Below are 15,350 nucleotides of genomic sequence, written 5' to 3' on the forward strand. Positions count from 1 at the left end.
ATAAAGAAGATAACATTTTGGCATGATAATACTTGGAAACCAGGAAGGATGTGCTATCCCATAGTGCTGGGGGTTGAAGATGCTAGGTATTGAACCTGGGACCTCCTGCATGCCAAGGAGATACTCTACCACTGAGCTATATTATTTTAGTCTTAATCTGAGGATGTTGGTAATATTGTTCAACATTGACTGAAAAATAGCTGAAAGGAGGGAAAGAAAAAAGAACAGTCATCTAGGGGGGAAATTATCGTAATCATGGCAATTCTGCCCAACCTCATTAGATATTCCAGGCTATCCAAAACAATATTTATAATCTCAGTAGAACAAAAAATCAAGCTATTGTGCACTTGTAGACTACCACTTTGAACCTGAAAAGTTTCTATGAATGTTTGCTGCTGTTCAATAGTAATATCAAAAGCACAGATTTAGAGAAATTAACTTTATATTCAGAGACTGAACTGAAATTCCTCACAAACCCCTCTACTACTAAAACCAAAAGCCTGGAATAATGTAGGGTAAAGACAATGTAATCTGTATATAGCATCCGCTCATAACATTTTAGGCTTGAATGCCTTGGTTTTCCCTCTCCTCTCTAGATTTTTGTAAATAGTACTTGAACCTGAATAACAGACTGAAGGTATCACCTTGTCTAACTCCCTGTTACAAAATGAATTTTGGCTCCATTTCACATTGTTTAATATTCAAGAATGTGGAGAGTAAGAATTCAGATAACTCCTTCTCCAAAACCCAAAGAATCTAAAGTTCCCTTTAAAAGCTCCACTCACTTCTATCAAATGCTTTTCCAGCATCCATAAAATAGAATGCAGTTAGAGTTTTGTACCTTAGTAACATTAATAAGATGATGGTTGAAAATTCCATGATTTTTTCCATTATTCTCCTGTTGTTTTAAAAGAGGAATTCATCTAGAACTAAAGCATCGTTGGAACTTCTTCACCCCATAGGCCCTGATTAAGGAGAGAATTAGATTCAATTTAGGTCACAGCGCAAATGCAATAAAAAACAATGGAGGGCAATTCTCGTAATCATCTCAGTGGTCAAGATATAAATCAACTATATCAGTTTTCATCGTAGCAGTCAATTTACAGTATGAGACTTGATCGAGGCAGCTGCAGCATAAGCTGCTGACTTGAAAAGTGCTTTTTGACATCTGCAAGCCCACAAAAATGTCAACCACTTCAATTTTCTTTACCCAACAGCTGCTAGGTAAATACAGAAGGCACGTTTGGTGCAGGAATAAGCAAGAGACAGACAAAAATCCAGCCCTGTGCTTGTATTATGAGAGGGTAATTTAAACTTGATTGCACTTTATTGCTGTTGGGGTATTACCTGGTTTAAGGTTTCTTCTTTAAAAGAAAGATGAACTCAAAACTTTCACTGGTAGATCAGTCAATGCTTCTAATCACTGAGAGCAATCAGTAGAGCTGAAAGGGCAAGTTAAATTAATTTTGGCTGTGATGTGAACAAAAAGACAATTAGTGCCATATTTTGGTTATGAACTTTTATGTTTCCTTACATCTCTATGTCACAAATATTGATATTGGTTAAAATGAATGTGTATACTATATACTGAAATGGTGCATCAGTGAAAAAAATAATCACCAGTTGAGGTTCCTAATAAAAATACTTAACATGGATTTTCTCCACTCTTTAGCCAGCAGAAATACAATGCTATTTTCTCTCAGCTTTTGCTCTGGATGGCATAATAATAAAAAATGGCCTGTGCAAGCTATTAGTTTGCAGCTTTACAGAACCCAGCCATGATATTGGCAGCCTGTGCAATCTCAAAGTGACTTTGGAAGGGATTGATTTTCCTGCCATGAGCTGTAACTGTTTCCTTGTCAATTTTCCATGAAGGGCAATCAATGTACATGAAGTAATTAGGAAGTTCATTAATTATAAAAAATAAAATAAATCAACACTCTGCTGAAAATACACTACAAGCACTGCATAAGAAAGCATTATTGTTTTTGTATTTTAAAAATTCTGTCCTGCCTTGTTATCAATTCAATCTTCAAAGCACTTTCGAACAATATAGGCACTTCCAAACAACATTGGAATAATATAGTTTTCAGCCCATCAGGGTGGGCTTCCACATGTAGCTCTTCTACCCTAGAACAACCCAAAAGTCTTCTTTTGCCTAACTGAGGTCCCTGCCACACGGCAGGGAATAAAACGCTTGTACTGCGGCTAATGTGAGCTGCAGCAAAGTTGGGACGGCGCAGCGGGATCTCACAGATCCCCCGAGCCGCATCGCAACGCTCCCCGGCACGATCAGTTGCCGGGGAGAACGCGACGGTGGGAAGGTGAGCCTGGCGAACTGCGCATGCTCACACATGCGCAGTTCGGCCAGGAGCCGGGGATGCGCCGGTGCAAGGACACGCTGGCGATCCCACGGCCAGCGTTGCTGCGGCCCTTCAGAAAGAACCACCTCAGGAGGTGGTTCTTTTTTGGCGCGGAGCAACGCTGGAAGGGACGGATCCGGGACGGATCCGGCACGCTCCCCAGATGTTGAGGTGGGATCGCGCCGGTTTGCTCTGCCCCCGTTCCGTCCCGCTCCCGGCCCAAATGGGCTCGTATGAACAGGGCCCAAGATGGCCATTCTACACAGATTTTTGCCTAAGCAGGGCAAAAAAGCCAATACTGCACAGAAGCATTCACCCCCAAAGATAGCAACATTGAGGGGAGGAGGCTTGATGACAGCTTGAATCTTCATGAGTGGATTTTATGGAATTGCCTTCCTTCCTCAATGATGACAGCAGCTGTTCTGGTTGTCTTGGCAATGATGCCTGTGGAGCAAAGAGCAAGCCTTCTAAAGAAACACTGGCTCTAATCTAGGAGCAACAGAGCAAATAACAATGGCCAGGGAGGGGCGTAGCATGACAATAGAACACACAACAAAATGACAGCACGATATATGAACCCATAGCTACAGGGGGATTCCAGGGCAATGTCCCCTCAGAAGTATTCTAGGGCCCCGTACAAAAGTCCAGCTTTCATTTTTTTGAAAATGAGTTTCTAGCCCTTTAATTAAAAGACAATAATTCTAGGAAAAGTTGAAGACAGCAAGAAAAGAGGACGACCCAACATGAGCTGGATTGACTCAATCAAGGAAGCCATGGCTGTCAGTTTGCAAGACCTGAGCAAGGGTGTTAACAATAGGACAATTTGGAGGACATTGACTCATAAGTCGGAAGCCACTTGATGACACGTCACATACACACATACAGAACCCTTTAATTCAGGTAATGGAAGGGGAAATTTCCAAGCAATTTTATCTGGATTCCTTGGAAAGGAAGGGCAAGCTGCAAGACAAAGGAGATGGATCAGTTAACTCCGTCCTCATCAAGTCAGTTCCCATTTGCCTCATTCTATCAGCTTTCCTCCCTGGGCCCATTGCTTTATTCTAATTTGCTTCTTTTTAATGTTTATAGTTACAGCTGGGCAGAATGTTGGGCAGAAAATTGGAATGAGATGGGATTGTGTCCTCTGTTGATAACAAGGAACTTGCCATGGAAGGGAGGGGCAGGAGCTGAAAAATGAATGTTCAGTTTCATTCAGCTTGGCCTTTGTTTTTAATCATTTTTTGCAAGTCACCTTGCTGTAACTTGCCGGTGTGAAAGAATGATGTATGGCTCTGAGCATGTGCAGAATTGCCTTTCATAGCCACTATCAAGCTCCTGTCCTCATTCCCCCTAGAATCTTAAGTTAGGATAAAAGAAGTATAATGCTGAGGCAGGCTATATCTCCAGAACCTCTCAGAAAAATACTTTCTTCAGAAGACCCCAAAGGGCTGAAAGAGCATAATATCCAGTCACTCATGAGTCCCACCATCTCACATTACAGAACACTTCCCAATTGCAGTACATTTCAAATTAAGCATATAATTAATTACCAATTTTTAATGTCTGTGTGTATTTCACACATTATATATGTATGCCCCTGAGCTGACAGAGATAAATTTTTCTCCCTCTCCAAAAATACTAGAACTTGAGGGCATTCAATGAAATTGTTGGGCAGTAGATTCAGGCTGGACAAAAAGAAATATTTCTTTACACGGAGAGTGATTCAAATGTGAAATTCATTGCCAGAGGATGTCGTGATGGCCAAAGGAATAGACAGCATTAAAAGGGGATTATAGATCCTTAGAGAATAGGTCTCTCAGTGGCTACTAGCCACGGTGACCAAGGGGAACCTCCACATTCAGAGGCAGTCAACCTCTGAATCCCAGAGCCAGGAGGCAACATCAGGGGAAGGCCTTTGTGCCCTGTTGTTAGCCCTCCAGAGGAACTGGTTGGCCACTGTTGTGAGAGAGGATGCTGGATGAGATGGACCACTGGTCTGATCCAGCCGGTCTCTTCTTATGTCCTTATGTTCCATCTCTTCAAAGCCACGATTGTTACTGCATACATTCACACATGTCATCTAGTAAAATACTTCCTGGTGTGTGGCACTATTATGATTAATATTATGATTCAGCATGATATCACTGCATCCCAGCTCATGATATTACTGGGCTCCACTCATGATATCATTGTACCCCACCCAATGAGTCTGGGGGTTTGGGATGATCAGGACCCAACAACCCACCCCCTCCTCCCTCTGTGGTCTTATGCTCCCTCATCATACAATATCTGTTTTCAGTTTAGTCACAGCTTCCGTGGAATAAACACACCATTATTTTGTGAGTAAGATACTGTTGCTTAGTAATTCTGCATTAACAAGTAGACTGTGGCCTAGCTCTCAAAAGCAGCAAGTGAGTTGGTAGGCCCTTATCTGGGTTGTACCTTGGCGGGGTCCCCAGGACAGAATACGAAAGACTCATTTCCTCTGTCCTGCTACTTTTTCTGTATGAAAAGAATTAGCAGATACAGTGATGTAATGCCAATTCTATGTTGTGCCTGTTTTATAGATGAACAGTTATTTGTCAGTTGACAAATAAAAATAGAAGACATGGTTTCAACAATATGTTGATAACAGAGAGGCACACCTGAAAGCTCTAAGGCAGGACCTGGCAACTCTAGTCACGGTCAGTGGTAAAACATCTCCAGTACCTGGCATTACATTTTATGGCACGCATGGTCCAGCCCGACAAAGTAACATTTATGTCAAATTCAGCCCTCGTAACAAATGAGTTCAACACCTCTGCAGGGAAAGGAAATCCCATCCTCCCCCCCCCCCCCGGCTCTACCATTCCACCCAAAGTCACCCCTCTTGCTCTGGTTTTCTGGCTTCCTTCTCTCTACTGGATTTGGGGGGGGGTTCCAACTTCCCTCCTCTCCCTTCTACAGGCACAATTTGGAATGGTGGAGTGCAGGGGTCAGTGGATAGGGTTGCCACCCTCCAAGTGGGACCTGGAGGGCTCCCAGAATTACAACTGATTTTTGGATTACAGAGATGGATGAAATGGCTGCTTTGGAGGGTGGGGGCTCTTTTTGTAGCAGGAACTCCTTTGCATATTAGGCCACACACCCCTAATGTAGCCAATCCGCCAAGAGCTTACAGAGCTCTTCTTACAGGAGCTACGGTAAGCTTTTGGAGGATTGGCTACATTAGGGGTGTGTCACTTAATATGCAAATGAGTACCTGCTACAAAAAGAGCCCTGGATGGTATTATACCCACTGAGGCCCCCTTCCCACATTAAACCTTGCTCTCCTCAGGCTCTACTCCCAAATCTCCAGGAATTTCCCAACCCAGAGTTGTCAACCCTGTCGGTGGCTGGGTTTCTTCTTCTTCGGGTAATGGCTACACTTATGTAGAAATCGCTCTTAATATTTTGGTTCTGGTATCCCGAACTCTTAGGATTTTCCACACATTTGCAGAACCCTAATCATACTCAGGGCTAACCCCATTTTGTAGATAGTTTGATCGACACTGTGGGCAGCCCTTGACTATTAGTTAAACGATGCTGTTGTTCTAACTGACAATCGAACTTTTTTGGTTTGCCTTGACTTGTAAATGTCATCTGAGCTGTCTTGAACTGTATACAATTTTTATTATATTTATATCCATGTTTTGTTGTTTTCTCTGCTGGGGTGGCACTACCTTGAAATGTGTGGTGAATCAATAATTCAATCTGTTATTTATACAATTGATTTTTTTCCAAATGTTGGGCGCTTCACCTTTGAGTTTGCAAAAAAAATTGTACTGCTGCAATACAGCCAGTAGAATGGCTTCATGATGAGCTGAAAATAGGCTGCCCCTATCCTATCCCAACAATAACTAAGAATTTGCCAGTCTCAGTATTTAGATAATAGAATGTCAAAAGCTACAATGGCATCATGTTTGCCTATAGAATCTCACCTCTTAAGGCATCTTCAAAGAAATTTCAAGATAGGCATGCCATGGATTTTCTCTGTATAGGAAAACAGCTATTAAAGGTACATCCAATCAAGCAAATTTTTTTGTGCATCAGAATTATAACAGTTTGTAAACTGGGTTGGATTAGATTACCTGGACCATTGTCTCTATGTTTCTTCGCTTCTTTGATATAATTGTCTTTGCACTGTACAATATAAAGCCAAATCTGGAATCCACACATAGAAATTCATGTCTCATACTAGAAATTTTTTTAAAAATTAAAAGAATAGTATTTATGCTCATGTTTTATGAATGTTTTATGAATGAGAGTGCCTAGGTTGCTCATAAAGGGCTTTAAGCCACAAGGGTCAAGTACTGTCTTAAAGATAAAGAGGTTACGCTGGCATATTTACTGCTAAGTGTGTCTGACTCCAGTTTGGGTTATCAGTAGGATTCCATGAACTCCTGGCAATTGTAAATCAATAGATTTAGATTCCAGACAGTGCTGTGGGAGCTTGGCTAATACCTGGCTGATAGTGACCACACACATGAACATACATGAAGCTACCTTATATTGAATCAGATATTTGGTCCATCAAGGTCAGTATTGTCTGTTCAGACTGGCAGCAGCTCTTCTCCAACAGAGGTCTTTCACATTACCTATTACCTGATCCTTTTGGCTGGAGAAGCTGGAGATTGAACCTGAGACCAAGCAGAAGCTCTACCACTGAGCCACAGCCCCTCCCCACCACTTGAGCTAAGAACCAACCCTTGGGAGAGGGCATTAACTCAGAAGGGTCCTTTTAAACCACATGAAGATTTGCTTTTGACCTGTAGATGAAAATATAAATTACAAAAATAATTAATACAGTGATAATTGTATGTCAATTTTAACTGTAGTTTAAAGAAACTTAGCACTTATATTTAACAACAACAACAAAATAACTGCCTTTCTCCCTGTATCTCTGATTTAAGAAGATCATCATTCTTTTGAAATAATTTTCTCCACCAGTAGCTGACAAGTACTGGGCAAAAAGACGTGGGGCTTTTGGCAGCACTGTGTTACACTTCTATATAGGCTACAATCCTAAGAACATTTTCCTATGTGCTTTCCTAATGCAGTTCTTTTAACATTTGGCATTGCTGTACATCCAAATCTCCCCAAAAACTACCCTACAACTGCTTGCAGTCTCTTCCTGGGCCTTGCTACTTGTTGAACAGAGATCAGCCAAGATAAGTTTCATTGCTTTAAGTACATAAAATTGTGTGGAATAGGGTTGCCAACTTGGGGTTGAGAAAATCCTGGAGATTTCAGAGTTAGGCCCGGGGAGGTCAGGGTTTGGGGAGGGAAAGGACCTCAGTGGAATAGAATGCCATAGAGTCCACCCTCCAAAGCAGCCATTTTCTCTGGGGGAACTGATCTCTGTACTCTGGAGATCAGTTGTAATTTTGGGAGATCTCCAGGCCCCACCTGGAGGTTGGCAAACCTGGGCAGTGACATACGTACTGGAGCTCTCTGAAATCCATAATCTATGGGCAGGAGAAAACTTGGTATAGGACAGTAAGAATCCCCAGAATAGATCAATAGATCCCCAGAATAGATCAATACAAACCTTCCTCTAGGTCAGACCACCACCACCACCCCCTTTGCCCCATAGGGCTAGGAGGTGGGGGATAGGCTTGGGTACGGGGGGAGGGCAGACCAGGAATAGTTTAACCAATTCTCCCCCAGAGTCTGGGGCAGTCAATCCCTGACCAATACGTATTGCCTTCAAGATGGGCAAAGCGACCCCATCTTTCAGGTAAGGAAAGAGGCTGCAGCCTACTTCCCAGGCATCACAAACCAGCCCTTATGAATATGCTGGGAGGAGGCAAATGCAGAAGAGTGGGAGAATTCTGTGCAGAGGGAGAAGCTCCCATATCCTGCTGGGCCACATGGAATTGGGATGAGAAATCCACCAGCTCAAGATTCATCACTCTAATCCTTGGGCTATACTGCCTTTATGTTCTTGGCTGAAAACAGAGCACATGGACACCTTTAAAAACCACACAGCACTTCAACAGGGTCTCTTCTTTGCAATCTCTTAAAGCTCACAGCATGGCAATGATGGATGAGGACGACGGCATGAGCGAGAGGGGCCTCGGCACCTCCAGAATGAGATACGATGACGAAGAAGGTAAGGATGCTGCTTCTGTCGGCAGAGTCATTGACAAAGGCAATGCACAAAGAGCCAAAGTGTATGTGCCTTTGGATGTCATACAGCCCTTTAGTTTCCCTATGTGCTCCCTATGTGAAAATCTCAGAACATCACCTGCTAGAGAGAAAGCTTGGACACGAGCCTTCGCTCTCTTGTGGGGAAATCTATGATATTTTAAACCGTGGTGTCAGCTGGGTTGGCTAAAGGTGTTTTGTTCTCCCCAAAGGCTTCCTTTTATTGACTGAGCCTGTTGGTTCCTCTAGCTTGGTGGCGTGTATCCAACCATGCAGCCCCTGTGACTGAACAGTGTTTTTGTTTGTGGGAAATCCCTCCTACTTTGCCGCTGACCCCCCCTAGGAATAAAATTTCAGGGGGCTTAGTGGCATGCAGCGGGAGGGGGAAGTAGGAAACGTCTGCTTTGCAAAATCTGCAGGTGTTTGGTTATGCAGTGCTATTGTCTGCTGTGACTGGCAGCTGCTGTATAGGATCAGACTGACAGAGGGAGGTCCTTCCTGCTACCTGAGATTCTTTTAGTGGGGCATTCATGGGATTGGACCTGGGGCCATCTGTGGGCAAAGCATGTGCTCTGCCATGGCACAATCAGAGAGGCATCCCCAGTATCTTTCCTAGAAAGATTCTGAGACCATTCTGGACTTCAGTAAGCCCACCAGGCATCTTCCCTTGTCTCCTGGACACATTCTTGTCCAGCCTTGTTTTTCATCAAAGTATTGGCATGTCAAGACCAGAGGTCATTTCAGGGGGGATCGCAGGGGATCGCAGTTCCCCTGGGTGAGGTGCGGGGGGCGGGGCACACGATGAAGCCCTGCCCCCTGCTTCTGGCTGCCCCGCTTCCAGCCCTCATTCAGCCAGAAGGAGGCAGGAGAAGAGGGAGGGTAAGTTGCTTCCCCCCCGCCTCTCCCCACCCCTGCCTGCCTGGGGCCAGGGAGGGCCTTGGCGGGGCTTCCTCGCACTCCCGCTGGCCTTGCAGGTCCACCACCGGGCCCCTGATGTCAGGGGGTGTGGCATATACTAATGAGTTATGCTAATGAGTTCCCCTAGCTCTTTTTCTATGAAACAACCCCTGGTCAAGACCAAAGCAGAGCCAAAGAATGGGATAAGCAGGTCAATCCACAACCTGTCCCATGCTTGGACCTTAATTTTTGTATAGGGGCTTCCTACATTTTTCATTTATTTATTTGATTTCTAGACCACCACCCCCTAGGCACAGCTCAGGGCTGTTAACAACATTTCAACAATACATTATAACATTCCAATATGTATGATTTTGTAGAGTCAGATTAAAGTTTTAAAATAATAACAATCAAGCTGTTCCAGATGGTATTTAAACTATTTGTGTCCTTACCTCTTGGAAGGGAGGGGAGATGAAGGAGACCAGTCTCAGTGCTCTGCTGTTGCTGTCCTCAACCATATGAGCTGTCCTCAACTGTGAACCACATGACTGTGGCGATTTCCATAATGAACATGAAACACTTAAAAAAGAGAGATTGTCCTAATAATATTAATTGTGTGCCTTCAAGTTGCACCCAGGCCAGGACCATGGGAAGTTTGAGCCAAGAGATGAGCAGAGGTGGTTTGCCATTGCCTTCCTCTGCAGTGGTTCAGATTGTTGTGGCTGCATGTAGCAATTCCACCCAAACAGTTTCCCATCCAGACTAACACCTGTTTCAACCAACTAAACTGTATCTACTGTAACATGTGGATCAGACCCAAGCGTGCTTATTTCATGGTACATCCCACTGAAATCAGTGTGGCTTACAACCAAGGAAATGTCTACATGCTTAGGTTGCAAACCATGCCTGGTGGGAACCCTGGGAGTAGGACACCAAATTATGATTTTTGAATGCTTGCAACGTCTCCCCTCCCCTTCTTTGTGTTGTACATTTTCTTTGCCTACCAGACTCCCATTCCATCTACATTGGGGTACCAGCACCACGCAACTACAGAAGAAAAAGACGCAGGAGGAGGTCCTCATCCAGTCGAGACAGAAACGGTGAAGCTGAAAGCCACTATGAGAGGCAGGACCGATCTGATACTGATGAAGGAGGGAGGATGAGCTATGACAATGGAAATGGCAGCGCCAGCAGGACCAGTGAGTAAGAAAGGAAAGAAAGGGTAGGGTTCTTGTTGTAACCCCAGCCGTATACCCAATGTTTTACAAAGTAATGAAAACAAAAGGCGTCCCTGCCCCAAGGAGCTTACAATGTCAATACAAATGGGAGATACAGCAAATGACTGTGACTCATTGTGGCCTGCAGTTTTGAAGATCTGATTCCCATATCCTTACTCATGCATGTCTCTTAGAACGGTGAGGCCTGCTACTTCAACGCAGAAAATATTGTTTGTTTATTTATTTATTATTGTTTCTATTTAGGGATCCCAAGTCCCCCCGGGGGGCGGCCACCGGATCGGGCCCCGGGAGGAACTCCACCCCGACGTGCGCGTCACCTGGAAGTGACGTGGGCACGCCGGGCACGCTGAGGGCGGGGCCATGGCCATACAAGGGAAAACTCTATGGTTTTCCCTTGTATGGCCGTGACCCCGCCCCCAGCGTGCCTAGCATCCTCCCGTCACTTCCGGGTGACGTGTGTGTGGCGCGCGCGCACAAGACGCCAGCCGGGAGCCCCCCGCTCCCAGCAAAGATAGACTTGGCAACCCTATTTCTATTTGTATCCCGCCTGGCTGGACATGCTGGCTCAAGGCAGCTAACAAGCTCAAAATATCATAAAACAATCCAAAATTAAGACAGTTAAAAACAACATCTCAGTTAACAACATCAATAGATAAAAACAGCATATGATGGCGGTATTCAAGTTGGCCCAATGGTAGGGATAGCATCCAACAAAGTCAGATGATAACTATGTTCCAAGTCAACCCAGTGGTAAAAGTAGCACCCAGCAGGGTCCCAGACTAGAAGATGTTCTAGGGCACATTCATCAGTGGCACACTCATCAGTGGCGGCTCCTAATCGAAAGCCTGGTGGAAGAGCTCCGTTTTACAGGCCCTGCGGAACTGTAAGAGGTCCTGCTGGGCCCTGATGTCCTCCGGGAGCTCATTCCACCAGTGTGGAGCCACCACTGTGAAAGCCCAGGCTCTGGTGATAGCCAGTCTGGCTTCTTTCAGACTAGGGAGAGTCAGGCAGTGTTGTGAGCCTGACCTCAGTGCTCTCTGGGGCACATATGGGGAAAGCCAGGCCCCTGACCATATAGGGCTTTACGATTTAAAACCAGCACCTTGAACTGAACCCGGTACGCTATGGGCAGCCAGTGGGTTCCGTAGAGAGACCCATCAACAGCCTGGCCGCAGCATTCTGTGCTAGCTGCAGCTTCCGGATCTGGGACAAGGGCAGCCCCATGTAGAGATCATTGTAGTAGTCTAACCTCAAGGTGACCATTGCATGGATCACTGTTGCTAGGTCATTGCGTTCGAGGAAGGGAACCAACTGCCTAATCAGCCATAGGTGGGAAAAGGCCGACTTGGCAGTGGCTGCTACCTGGGCCTCCATTGTTAAGGAGGCATCCAGGAGCACTCCCAAACTCCTAAACCTCGGCACTGGCACCAGTGGCGCCCCACCGAAGGTCAGTAGTGGGATCCCTGCCCCTGGTCCGCTCCGATTCAAGCACAAGACCTCCATCTTCGTTGGATTCAATTTCAATTGACTCAGCCTAAGCCAGCCCGCCATGTCCTGTAGCACCCTCTCCAGGTCATCTGAAGTGGTGTCGGACCGGCCACCCAGCAGCAGATATAGCTGAGTGTCATCAGTGTACTGGTGACAGCCCAGCCTGTGCCTCCGGGCAATCTGGACGAGGGGGCACATGTAGATGTTAAACAACATCGGGGATAATACCGCCCCCTGAGGCACCCCACAGATCAATGGGTGCCTCTGGGATGTCTGATCCCCTAGCGCCACCCTCTGTCCCTGACATTGGAGAAAGGAGACAAACCATTGCAAGGCAAGCCCCTGGATTCCAGGGTCGCCGAGGCGGTGGATCAGTAGCTGGTGGTCAATGGTGTCAATCCAACGGCACAGATCCAACAGCACCAGCACCGCCGAACCGCCTCGATCCAGATGCCTTCGGAGGTCATCTGTGAGGGTGACCAGTGCTGTCTCCGTCCCATGACCAGGCCAGAAGCTGGACTGAAACGGGTCCAGCATGGAAGTGTCATCCATAAAGCTCTGCAACTGAATCGCCGCTGCTCTCTCCAGTACTTTGCCCAAATAGGGAAAGTCGGAAACCGGACAATTCAGCCGGATCCAGTGATGGTTTTTTTCAGGAGAGGGCAGACCATCGCTTCCTTGAGTGCCCCTGGGAACAGTCCCTCAGGTAGGTAGCCATGTCGGTCTGAAGCAGGAGAACAAAGTTGGAGTCCAGTGGCACCTTTAAGACAAGGTTTTACTCAAGGTATAAGCTTTCATGTGCATGCACACTTCTTCAGATACAATGAAGTGGACCAAAAAACCATCAAACCCAGCTGCCCAATATAAGGCAAGACCATCTATGGGCCAATTTTTCATAGATCACCCTTTGCAATCCAGATAACGCTGTGGTTAAACACCCACCCACCCCAGATCCTGTCAGCATTTTCTTCCTGCCAAGACAGACAGAGCCCTTCTTTAAATCTTGAAGTGAAAGGCAGACTTCATGAGGGAAAATACTTTTTTGGGTAGGGAGAGAACAATATTGGAAAAACAGCATCTGGTCTGCCATTTAAGGTAGTTCAAAGGTTGGCACTGAAGAAGTGACTGGGCCAACCCTGTTCTTGGCCAACAGAGAATGGTTCACTGCAATCTATTTCCTGCAGCCTGGACATTAAGCTCCTTAGCAAAGCTTAACATTTTGCATACCAAATATACTTGTCTGCTTTTCCTGGTGCTCTCAGTACAGACCTTTGCTTGCGTTTTAACAAATCATTTTAACACAATGCCTGTTATTTGGATGGATGGGGCCAGACAGAGGATGTCTATTATAGGGACCTTCGGGGGGGGAGGGCAGTTGTCAGCTATGCTGCCATGAAGGTTGGGGGGGGGTTGGTCTGTGTCTGGTTAATTGCTATTGCTTTCCTTTCAGGTTAATTGCTACTGCATTCCTTTCTGTGCTGTCTCTGCTGTGCGCTAAAATGCTTATCTATACAGATGTGCAGGAGGGTGTTTTAGTGTCTGGGACTGCCCTAAGTGCCGTGGGAGAGTGTTCGTTCTCAGCTTCAGCTACCTAACGGTCTCTACGCCTTATCCCGCGCGCAGGAAGGTGCCTAATTGGCCAGTGCTGTGTGTGTGTGTGGGGGGGGGTGCATACGAATACCCTATATCCTATTATGCCCAAGGGGCCACTGCCATTCTTAACAGTGCCTATGTTACTGCATCTATAGCTCTGCAATAAAAGTATTACCGTTCCTGAATGCGTGTACTTCGTTGTTGGCTGTGAGTTCTGACAGCAGTGTGCCTGTTCTCTGCAAAGAGAGACATTGCACCTACCCCCTCCCTCCTTTGAGAGTCCATCTAAGAGCAGCTGAGAGACAGAAGGTTCAATTTCACTCCCACTGCAAATGGGTATTGAAATGTAACACATCTGCCTTTTCCATAGGAAGTAATAGTGGCATTCACAGGAGAAGGTACAGGGACAAACCTTTAATTGCTGCAGATATTCACCTTTTCCACATCAATTGGTTGCCATTCTTTCCCTGATACTTATTTATATCTCTTTTATTTAGATATTTATATATCCAGGGGTCGTTTCATAGAAAAAGAGCTAGGGGAACTCATTAGCATAACTCATTAGCATATGCCACACCCCCTGACATCACTGGAAGTGTGTCATAAGGCCACACCCCCTGACATCACCGGAAGTGTGTCATAAGGCCACACACCCCCCCGCGAAGGCCCTCCCTGGCCCCAGGCAGGCAGGGGTGGGGAGAGGCAGGGAGGAAGCAACTTACCCTCCCTCTTCTCCTGCCTCCTCCTGGCTGAATGAGGGCCGGAAGCGAGGCGGCCGGAAGCAGGGGGCGGGGCTTTGTCATGTGCCCCGCCCCCCGTACCTCACCCAGGGGAACTGCGATCTCCCGCAATCCCCCCCGAAATGACCTCTGTATATATCCTACTTTTCTCCCCAATGCAGACCTATGGTGGCTTATACCATTGTCCTCCTCTCCTTCATTCTCCAGTTTGGTGTAGTGGTTAAGTGGGAGAACCGGGTTTGATTCCCCACTCCTCTGCATGCAGCTAGCTAGGTGACCTTGGGCAAGCCATAGTTCTGTCAGAGCTGTTCTTGAAAGAGCAGTTCTTGAAAGAGCTCTCTCAGCCCCGCCTACCTCACAGAGTGTCTGTTGTGGGGAGGGGAAGGGAAAGGAGTTTGTAAGCCGCTCTGAGAGTGAAGGGTGGGGTATAAATCCAATCACCTCCTCCTCCTCCTTCTTCTCCTCCTCACAGCATCAACCGTATGGGTTAGATCAAGAGACAGAGACTTAGCTGAGGTCACCCAGTGAGCTTCCAAGGCAAAGTGGGGATCTGAACCAGTCTTTTAGCATAGCCTTACATCCTGTCATCCTGTAATTTCTGGCTTTATCCAGCCTGTATTGGATATAATGCAGCAAGCATTTGCTCTTTTTAATTTGTAACATCCAAAAAAGAATGTGAAAGTCCCACATTGGATGTTATTGCAGCAAGTAGGAAGTGTGATTCACCCGCTGCCACATTTGATAATGTCCATGTTGCAAGGAACACATTTCTCACACATGTGAAACAAATATAGCTATTTGACAAAGACTGAAGATGACATTCTTCAAGAAGCTGAAAGGCAGACTCCATCCCACAGCAGGTG

The 15,350-nt window shown here is 45.9% G+C and overlaps 1 protein-coding gene across 1 annotated transcript in view; it reads left to right on the top strand.

Moving 5' to 3' along the window:
* Nucleotides 1-8,426: 8,426 nt before the first annotated feature.
* Nucleotides 8,427-15,350, top strand: part of SLC4A5 (solute carrier family 4 (sodium bicarbonate cotransporter), member 5) — a 91,090-nt gene continuing 84,166 nt past the window's right edge. The window contains exon 1 of the mRNA XM_015421086.1: nucleotides 8,427-8,496. Coding sequence (XP_015276572.1) covers nucleotides 8,427-8,496 — 70 coding nt within the window. The remainder of the gene's footprint in view (nucleotides 8,497-15,350) is intronic.

The sequence above is a fragment of the Gekko japonicus genome, unplaced genomic scaffold, assembly GCF_001447785.1.
Source record: "Gekko japonicus isolate JY-2015 unplaced genomic scaffold, Gekko_japonicus_V1.1 scaffold13, whole genome shotgun sequence".
Lineage (NCBI taxonomy): Eukaryota > Metazoa > Chordata > Lepidosauria > Squamata > Gekkonidae > Gekko > Gekko japonicus.